The sequence below is a fragment of the Zingiber officinale genome, chromosome 9B, assembly GCF_018446385.1.
Source record: "Zingiber officinale cultivar Zhangliang chromosome 9B, Zo_v1.1, whole genome shotgun sequence".
Classification (NCBI taxonomy): Eukaryota; Viridiplantae; Streptophyta; class Magnoliopsida; order Zingiberales; family Zingiberaceae; genus Zingiber; species Zingiber officinale.
The window spans coordinates 44,183,115-44,193,983 of NC_056003.1; the positions used below are offsets into that span (position 1 = coordinate 44,183,115).

The following is a 10,869-nucleotide window of genomic DNA, read 5'->3' on the forward strand; positions in this document are numbered from 1 at the left end:
GGGGACTGGGCGAAGTCTTGGCGGGTCAAAGACTTTGGGCGAAATCCTAGAGTCAAGGACTCTAAATGAAAATCCTGGGAGGCGCGGACACTAGGTGGAAGATTGGACATGTCATGGATCGGACGTTCAGCATGAAGTCCTGAAGTCTCGGATGCTGAGAAAAAGTCTAGACGGTCTGGAGGACTGTTCTAGCAAAAGATAATTTCTTTTGAGAGGAGTAGGTGAGGACGCATTCCTCGAAAAGAGAACAATAGGCGTTGGTCCGACCTAGAGTTTCAGCGAAACTCAAAGTTAGGACCGGACAGTTCGAAGACTGTCAAATCTTGTCATTCTTTACATATTATTTGCTTGGATTAACTCTTTTTTTAGGAAAGAGAAGTGCGAACAAAGGGAGTTCGGGTGCCTAGAAGGATTTCGAGCACCTGGAGATAGTCCGGGCGGGTGCCGCAGGCACCTAGGCGGTCTGGGTGCCTGGAGCTGGTCCGGACGCTTGGGCCAGAAAAGTTATCCCGAAGTTGAGTTGGAGTGCGATGACTGACCGAACTCACGTCAACGGTCCAAGCGCCTGGAAGGGTTTCAAGCGCCCGGAATGGGCTATAAAAAGAGACTTCAACCAATGGCTCAACAACATCAATCCAAAGAAGCTCTTCTCTTGTGCGCTGTTCTGAAAAATCTTCCACGACGCCCAAAAGCTGCTCTAACGACGACTACACTGAAGATTTCATTATCCAAAGTTGTCAGTATTTTTATTGTTCAAATTACTTGTAATCATTCGAAACTATATTTGTATTCTTTGATTGATTAGTGATTGTCCAATGAAAGCACTATCATGTACAGGCCATGGAGTAAGAGTCATCACAGGCTCTGAACCAAGTAAATCATGAATTTGTTAGTATTGACTTTTCGTCTCTTTATTTATTCTGCTGCGTTTTCTCTAAAGTTTTTAACAAACGTGAATGTCATGAGCATTATTCACTCCCCTCTAGCGCGTCTCGATCTTATACAACCAACGTTCTAAATTTTTCATCCCATTATAGGAAAATGTCATACAATGCAATATAGTTGGGATTCGAATCATGGGTGTTTGGGTAGTCTATTAAACATCTTTCCGCTACACCATGTTCAGGGAGCCATAACTCTTATGAAGCTACAATGGAGTTTAAACTAGTAAAGATCATTTTGAGGAGGCCTCCTTTGCAATTGGGCTCTGAGGGGATATAGATTTGTCCTTGGATAAGTTTCATCTTGTTAACTTGCAAATTTTTTCTTTTATAGAGATTGATATCTTAGTAATTATGAGTGAAAACTCCTTGGATTAAAAAAAATGATAGAAGCATAAAGCACTCACGTAGCCTTTGAATATTTTAATGTAAATTTTAGATTGTTAGAGGTTCAGAAGACCTCAAGCCTTTGAATATTATTTATTATGAAACAAATTTATATTAAATTTGTCCTACGTTTGAATTTTCAGAATCTCTTTCAACGAGGTGGTCACAGACGGAGAGCTCAGCATACAACACCTACAGACACTGTATCTATGTCCCCACCTAATCAGGCAGGCACTGTAGAACCGTCTCATACACCTTCAACAATACCTTTCTGTGCACCATCGCCTTCCCCTTCCCCTTCGGTAGTACCTTCACCGATCGAGTCCCCAGTAGCCTCTTCCATTCCTTCCCGACATTCGATTGCTGAGAGGTCAGACACTCGAGAGTCTATAGCCCCTTGTGGGGATTCATAAGTAAAATCAAAATATTTTATTTTTTCAACTTCCATAATTATTTAACATTTTTTTTTGTAAATTATAATAGGTTTGATAATTCTATTCATGTTATTCATGAGATTAATAGAATTGTGAATAACTATTGGAGAGGGGACTCGATGAGCTATACTAGCACTCCAGCACCGACTAGAGAGTTATGGTGGAGTGAATTTAGGGTATATCTCATTTGTTTTATATCTTAAATGAAAGTAAATATATAAATAATTATTATTTTTTCTATTACAACGATTATTCACTTGGGACATGAGTGATGAGATGGAAATCAGAAGGATTTTCATGAAAAAAATGTGGCGATCACATTCGCCATATACTCAATCATGCGAAGTCAAAGGGGGAAAAATGTTAGTGCAATCGACTTTTAGGGTTTCGATATTTGACAATATGACCAAGGGTTGACCAAAATAGGACTTGATGTTTGGGAGAGAGAAGTCTAGTCAGGACTAGATGACTAGCAAAGGTGTGGAAGTCCCGGTGAGTGAAGCCGGGCCCCAGTGAGTGAAGCTAGGTGGGGGAAGTCCTGATGAGTGAAACCAGACCCTAGTGAGTGAAGCTAGGTGGAGGAAGTCCTAGTGAGTGAAGCCAGACAATGAAAGTCCTAGTGAGTGAAACTAGACAACTTTAGGGAGGTAACCCTATGTTTATTGTACTATTTTTATCTACTGTGCTAACTCAGTGTTGCTAGGTCGACGGACTGACCGGGTAGCTGGCACGAAGTCCAGACGGGTCGACGGGTTGACCGGACGTCTGGTAGGTAAGTAAAGGTAAGCCACTGGAGGGGAGTGACTGTGAGGACGCGTTTCCGGGAAGGGAACTTAGGCACTGATCTAACTTAGAACCATTTCGGAACTCTAAATTGAGATCTTGACTAGATTTCAGTCTTGGAGAGATGGAATCTAATTACTACTTGTTTCTTATATAAATTATGCTAACACTTTGTTTTGCAAGGTTGTATAATTTGCATTCCGCCTCGGACTAATGTTTTCTTACAGGTAGCTGGAAAATGGAGGTTCGGGCGCCTGGAAGGGATCCGAGCGCCTGGACGGTCTGGGCGCCTGGAAGGGATTCAGGTGCCCGGAATGTAAACTTTATCCCTATCGTGCGTCGTCATGTGGAGCTCTATGGTTGGCTGGGCTACGTCACACTCCAAGCACCCGAAAGGGATCCGGCGCCCGAAGCCTCCTATATAAGGAGGATACACCCTGGAGCAAAGAATAATTCACGACAACGTCTTCTAACGCTTGCTCTGCTGTGCTCCTGCTGTGAAGTTTCTCCGACAACGTGTTGCCTTTCTTCTTCATTCCTTATTGTTGTCGGTATTTCTACTTTAAAAGTATTTGTAATTTCACTCGTAATCACATTTTTCGAACTGCTAGTGGATTGTCTAACGAAAGCACTCGATAAGTGCGGGCCTTGGAGTAGGGGTCGACGAAGGCTCCGAACCAAGTAAAAAATTACTTGTGTTAGCATTGGTCTATTTTTGATTTTATTTTTCCGCTGCATACTCAATTTTCTACTCGAATTTCTAAATCGCTATTCACCCCCACCCTCCCCCTCTAGCGAATTACTCGATCCAACAAAATCCACCATTCATCATTGAGGAAAACTGGATAAGGATTACCAATTATTGGTAAACTGAGGAGTTTAAAACAAGAAGTCACCAGAATAAAACAAATCAATCTTTTAATTCTAGAGACATGTCTACTACATATGCGAGATGATCTATCAATATTGATGAGTATAGACATAGATTGGTAATTTTTTAACACTCCCATTATTTTATTAATCTATTTGACATTATTTAATTATTTTTAATCATTTTTTTTAGTCCAAAGAACTAGGAAAGGAGCCTACATTTATAAAAAATTTTACCCGCACCTTTCAGAAAAAAGATAAGACTTGGAGCGGGACAGAACTAGAACAATCAACGTTTGAATAAATTTTGGATCTAAATTTATAACTTAGATTCTATTATTAATGTACCCACTATAACTTTATAGTCTTGCATTCCTAAATTAATGTTATTATAATTATAATTTATTTTTTATTACAATATAGGAGAAATATGATGAACTAGAGGCAGCACAGAGATGTTCTGGTTCTGGTAGTGCAGATATAGAGGGGTCTGAGTTATTTGTTGGTGCTGATTTAAATTTAAGGCTTCAGGCAAGTGGAGGGTCAAAAAAAGGAGGAAAGATATTCAGAATGAGTTCTTTAAGCAGAACCCATAAGGTGCGTTTAATTGGGGGTTATTCTGGATAACCTTGGTTATCCATCCAAAGTTATCAATAAAAACTCTGTTTGGTTTTAAGTAATTGATAATTCCCAAGTAATGTTCTATGCCCGACATGTCAGCAAAAAGGGCATGCAACCAGGAATCGAAAAACCTCGGAAAACTGAGGTTTTTCTTTATTTCGGGGTTAACGAATTTTTTTTACCCAAAATATCCTTGGATAAGAGAAAAATGTGACAAAAAAGAAAAGCATAAAGAAAAAATAGAAAAATAAAATTTAAAAATAAAAAAAAACATAAAAATAAAAAAAACCATAAAAGTAATTAAAAAAATAAAAATTGTAAAAAAACTTTAAAAATAGAAAAATATTAAAAAAAATAGAAAAACATAAAAAATGAGAAAAAAAAATAAAAAAACCATAAAAAATTAAAAAACCATAAAAAATAAAAAACATTAAAAAAATAAAAAACGTAAAAAAATTAAAACGTAAAAAATAATAAAAAACGTTAAAAAACATAAAAAAGAAAAAATGTAAAAAAACATAAAAAAATTTTAAAAAAAAAAAACCTAAAAAAAATTTAAAAAATTTAAAAAACGTAAAAAAATAAAAAATAAAAAAACTTTAAAAAATTAAAAAATGAAAAAAAACATAAAAAATTAAAAAAACAAAAAAACGTAAAAAAATAAAAAAAAAAAACTTAAAAAATAAAAAATCAAAAAGTAAAAAAGTAAAAAAAACTTTAAAACATAAAAAAATGAAAAAAAAATCCAAAAAATAAAAAAAAATAAACAAAATAAAAAAATAAAATATATATATATATAAATAAAGAAAAATGTGAAAAAGTAAAGGTAAAAAAACGTAGAGTTAAGTATAGTTAGTTTTGTAACTTAGGATAATATAGTAAAATATTAAATTAGGTTATTCATTAAAGCTTTCAAACAAACAAGTTTTTGTTGCATTACCTAAATTGAACCAAACAATATTTGGTTATGTTTTATTCCCCATAACCTTGGTTATGTGATTACCTGATAATCACATAACTAAGGTTATATATGATAACTTGAACCAAATGCACCTATAGAGTTGGTCATATATCTTCTTCCTCCTCACAAACCCAGCAGATGAATCACTTGACTGAAGAAGTTTCATAGTTGAAGGAGATTTTAAATGAAAGGGAGGAAGAAATAAGACAAATGCGTCTAAATCAGGAATTGATTTTACAACATTTTCAGTTAATTTCTACTCCAAGTCAGAATCTTCCCGTGACAGTGATGATGGTGATCATGATGATGGCAATGGTGGTGCATTTTAGTTAATTTATGGTAAGTTTTATATTAGAATTTTTTTAGCATGCATTGTTATAGTTCCTTTTATAATTTTATTTTACCTTACTTTGCATGTTATGCCATGTTTTATATTTTTGATTTGTCTAATACTAATCTATGCAAATTTAGCTATATATGTTTCAATACTTTTATTATGTCATAAACATTTGATACATGTATTTTTTATTACATGATCTATACATTTTTATTATGCTTAATTACAAGTTTTATTTCATGTATGTTTCATGCAAATAAGGATAAATGATATTTTTTTACTATCTAAGTCTTTGATATATTATGATAATCATGTATTAGGATACATCATATCCAGACATTGATAATTCATAACTAGATAGTAGAATCATATGCATTCAATATTGAAATCCTTAGGTAAGAGAATATTTGCACTATCAAATAGATCAATTGGATGAATAATTTTAAAAACATGACATAGCATGGTGATACGACGAGGACACAGTTGATTTGGACAAGACGTTTTACAGAAGAATATATAGGCGTATAAGAAAAAAAGATCTTCTGTACGTAGTTACATTTTTTAACCTTGGATTACAATAGTAGATTTTCTTATTTTTGTTGGTATGAACTGATGATATTATTGTATTAACAGTGTAAAAATCATTTTATGTTAAAATTCTGCAGTCCAACTATTTTGCTTCCTCTAGATTTATTTGGTTAATCTTTTTTGGATTTCTTGCTTCTTCTAGGTATGAAACTCCACTGTTTATGTTGAAGTTCACCTTGATCTTCTAATGGTTAGTGGGTTTTGTGCAAAGTTGAAACTCACCTCGAAGAGATGAAAGAAAAGGAATTGGGATAATTGAAGCAAACTTATTTCCCACTTTGGTTGATTTTTTTACCCCTCTCTTATCTTTAAGAGAATGACCAATATTTCCTTGTAGCCATTAGGAACCACAAGGAAATATAAAGAATGAGAAAAGCAAAGATAAAGGCAAGGGGACATGACATTGAAAAGTTAGTTGCATAAGTTTTAGATGTCTTATTTCAATATGATATCATTGATATGTTTTAGATATTTTTTTTTTGTTATAAATATTAGTTATTATTCATTTGTAATTTGACGTAGGAAAAGAAGAACGAAGAACGGAAGAAGGCACACGAAGCTCCCGAAGCATGATGATTAGTATTTTATTTTATGCTTTAGATGCTTTGAGGTATTTGTTATTTGGATTATGAGTTGTTGAACCAAACTAGTTCTTATTTTGATGTATAAATATGATGTGTGTTGAGTTGACATATTTGAATGTTAGACATGGGATGTGTAGCTTTTGTTGTTTTTTGGATGTGTAGTTCTTGTTGTTTGGATGTGTATAAATATGATGTGTGTTTGAGGTTTGGCTAATATATTATAAATTTGGATATGGGAATGATAAGAGATTTATAGTTCAAATTATGTATGATGTATTTGATATGTAAATAGGATAAAGAAAATAAAAATGTAGAGAAGTTGTGATTTTTTTTTTGTTTTGGGATAAAATTTGGGACAAACTAAGGTTCGTCTCAAATTTGAGACGAATTTGGGTTCGCCCCGAATTAGGGACAAATTCTGATTCATCCCGAATTTGGGATGAACCTTGGATGAATTTGGGTTCATCCCAAAATCCCACACTATGTTCATCTCAAATTAGGGACGAATTGATTCATCCCGAATTTGGGATAAATCAAATTCGTCTCCAATTTGGGGCGAACCAAAACTCTTCCATAATTTGGGACGAACCTTGGGAATTCGGGGTAAACCCGGATTTTGGGACGAACAAAAATTCATCCCAAATTTGAGATGAACTAGAATTTGTCTCTAATTCAGGACGAAAATCTATTTTCGTCCCAAATTTAAAGACACTATAAGGTGTATATTTGTAACAAAATTTGTGATGAAAATTATAGTTCATCGTAAAATTTAGGACGAATTATTTTTTTCATTACAAAATTTAGCAACGATTGATTTGCGACAAATATATTTTTGTCGCAAAATTCGTCGAAAAAAAATTTACGATGAAAATTTTTTAAAAAATCGTCCCTAAAATCTTGTTTTTATGTAGTGTTTGTTAATTACAATCATTTTAATGGTCGAGCCTTCACCTAAGTTAAGAACTACCCACTCCCGGTCACATATCTCTTAACTCACCAAGAGTTTTCCTTAGCTCTCCCCACGTGCTATCTTTTTCCTACATAGTTGGCCTTCTTCATGTGATGTCTAATACTATCCTTCTCCTCCGATCTCCACAAACCTTGAGTCATCGAGTTATCAATGACTTTGGTCATGCCACGTCTCTGTTTGTATTTCGATCAAGTCCTGCATGATTGCATTGTGTCACTATGATTTTGAGCAAGGGACTTCTCGTTCAAACTTCACGGACATCATCTTTTGGTACAATGATACCAAATGGTCAAATTCAAGTAGATTGTTTCGATGTGTTCAAAAAATGATTTAATAGATCGACGGCCCTAGTGTGGCACATGGAGTACTAGGGAACTAAAGTCCTCGCAACTCATATTTAGATTGACCATTAATTGACACTTCTTTCTCGTTGGCGTGCTTGAGCTGTTAACCTCTCCGGCTTAAGTATAAGTTGGAGGTATCAATCTATTAACTTGTGCCAGATTATGTTTTTATATTTATATCTTTATGTATGCATATGACAAACAACACAATAAACATATGATAGAGAACATTCACTTCAATATATATTAGTTTAGGTGACCATTTTTTTCTTTGTTGTAAAACATAACAAATAAGTTACAGTTCACTGACAATATTGCAGACTTACAAGGACCAGCACATGCATGTATTCTTTTAGTTCAAACCTAAATGGATGCCACAGTATTTTTGGTCTCTTCAGCAGTATATAAAAGAACGGATGAAAATCTAAAACCTAGTCATATTTCTTCTCACATGTAAATAAGTTTCTAAATAAATCAAACGTTGGTGTTCGACTTATAATCATTTAATATATACCAGATTAAGATTAATTAAATGAATGACTTTAAATAATTAATTAAATTAAATGACATCTTCAATTTATTAATGTTCATAGATAAAATTTTTAAATTATTTGTAAAAATTATCAATAAAACTCTTGTCAAACTTGCAAATAGACAAACAAACTTTCAAAACGAATCTCACTAACCAACCAAATAAATTTAAAAATATAAAAGTTTTAAGCAACCAAATAAACTCGAATTGAGAGCTAATCCAAACAAATCAAATTCAAGCTCATAAAAAAAAAAAATCAAGTCAAACTTAATTAAACAACTATTTCAATTATTCTGCTCATTTTAAGTTTAATTTGACTTAGCTCAATTATTTTATCAAATAAGTTTGAACAACACAAAATATTTAGAGGAACTTAGACTCGTTTACAGCCCTACCCTAGATGCATGATGTAAGCAACCTTTTTTTCACCCTCTGATCACATGAATTACACTTTCATAGTCATTCATTTAACCATCCAAAAGAAAACCCAAATCTTCTCAATCAAATCCTCCATGGGAAACTAATACTTCACACAGGCTGTAAACTACATGAATGAGCTAACAAGAACAGCAGGAGTACTCTGAATAAGATCTACAATACTAATTGCTGCAAAACTTGTGATTCCAGTAAGTCTGTGCCTGACAAGATCACCTGTGACACACACATTGATAACGATAGGCACTGTTCATGGGGTCGCTGGCGTCGACAGGGATCTGCTCAGCGCTGCACTTGAATCGGCAACCTCTACATTCATTATAGGTGCAGATTGGAGCCATGGAGCCTATCAACTCCCCACTAGTCATGCCACCACTGGCCATCTCTACCTGAGCAAACAATCAATAGATAAGAAGCTAAGTGTGTGCTCAAACGAGAGCATGCATTGAGGAGTAGAAATTGACCTACCTTATGCAGTGGAAGAAGGCTTGAGTGATCAGTAGTAACTCGTCCTTCGAAGCCTGTGAGGTGGCTAAAGGGGGAGAGGAGAAAGGTGGAGAGGAGGAAGTAGAAGAGGAGGAAGGAGGTGGAAGCCATTGCCATGGACTCTCCTGTTGAGTTGAAGAAGTTGGAAGGGATGGGAAAGAAGAAGAGGTGGAATGGAGATAAAAGAAAGGGGCCTGGGCTGTAGGATGTTCCCATGCATGCAACCAAAGAATTTGAGGTCCCCCACTGGATGTAATGTTGCATTCACAGTTGATGACAAAGTTGAATGTCAATTATTATGATGCACTCTTTGCTAGCTGCTGCACGCTTGAATGATTTCTTTTTCTCTGGATTTCACATTTGTTGTTTGCCTCTTGTCCATTTATATATATATCTTGTTTATCTGTTCATTAGTTTCTTCTATTTTTCATTTGGATTTTCTCTCCCTCTAGTCTTGGGTTTGGGGGTAGTAAGTTACTTTATAATTTCAATATATAATTCTTTTAAAAAATTATTTTACATGTTTACTAGTGTAGATGTTGATGTTGCATAGGGAGAATTTATTAGGATTGTACATGAATGAATTGAACGTTTATCAACAAATTTGATGTGCAGTGTTAGATAATTATCAAATGTAATTGGCCTTAAAAAATAAAGAAAAAAATGGAATTAAGACTAAAATAACTTTATGCAATTGAAGTTATTAATTGGATGTAATTCATCTCTAAAATAATAATTATTATTATCATAACAGATGCGAATAATAATAATTATTATAATTGATGTAGGATGGAGGTATAAAATAAAGAAGTTATTTATAAATATAATAGAAAGGAAAGTAGAGAAAAATTAATATATGTGACTTTTTATGTAAAACATATAATAATATAAATATAATAAAGATATTTATTATATGTGGTGTCTACGTTAAGAAATCTATGTTCTCTGGCTACTGTACAATGGTAAAGTGAACTACCAGACATTCATAATTTCATTCTCAGTTATAGGACATTGTAAAATTAATTTCCTCAAGTGGTAAGTGGGAACATAATTCATTCTCAAGTGGCAAGTGGAAAGATAATTCTAAAACACTCGCTATCATAGCGACGAATTATTCACACTTTTTTATTTATCTTGATAATTAATAGACAATTGGTTTGGATTAGTTGATTAGAAGAGCTCGGATTACTAAATAAATTAAGAAAATTAAAATTCTTAAACTAAATATATTTTATTTATCAAAGGTGACATATGTGTTTGATTGAATATTTTTTATTTTCTTAATAATATGAGACGTTTAATTTTTGAAAGTATATTGTAATATTAGCCAAAGGTGTATTAAATATATTCTAACATTATATGAATCTGTATGTCTTGTTTGTAATAATTCCTATTCTTTCGCAAACTTCTTCTATTATTAGTGTATTTAATAGTTTGAACTTTTCTGAATTAGGAGTAATAATTTTCTTCGAATCTGATAGAAAATTTAATATTCAACCTAAATGAAAGAGGGTATGGATCGGAAGGACTACCAATATCTTATATCAACATAAATACTTAATTAAATAATATATATAATATGCTTTTGTTGAACAA

General features: G+C 33.5%; 1 protein-coding gene across 1 annotated transcript; it reads right to left on the reverse strand.

Annotated features, from left to right (window-relative positions):
- Nucleotides 1–8,846: 8,846 nt before the first annotated feature.
- On the reverse strand, nucleotides 8,847–9,546 carry LOC122025192 (EPIDERMAL PATTERNING FACTOR-like protein 9). Its single transcript, XM_042583963.1, has 2 exons — nucleotides 9,256–9,546; nucleotides 8,847–9,176 (listed from the first exon to the last, which is right to left on the reverse strand). Exons 1-2 carry the CDS (start codon nucleotides 9,535–9,537, stop codon nucleotides 9,000–9,002), a joined length of 459 nt encoding a protein of 152 aa, XP_042439897.1. The 5' UTR covers nucleotides 9,538–9,546; the 3' UTR covers nucleotides 8,847–8,999.
- Nucleotides 9,547–10,869: the final 1,323 nt, after the last annotated feature.

Excerpts from the sequence above, each read along its gene's own strand:
- LOC122025192 (XM_042583963.1), bottom strand. The coding sequence starts at position 9,537 with ATGCAACATTACATCCAGTGGGGGACCTCAAATTCTTTGGTTGCATGC. Across the intron at positions 9,177-9,255 it reads GCCTTCTTCCACTGCATAAG|GTAGAGATGGCCAGTGGTGG; the intron begins GTAGGTCAATTT and ends TTGTTTGCTCAG.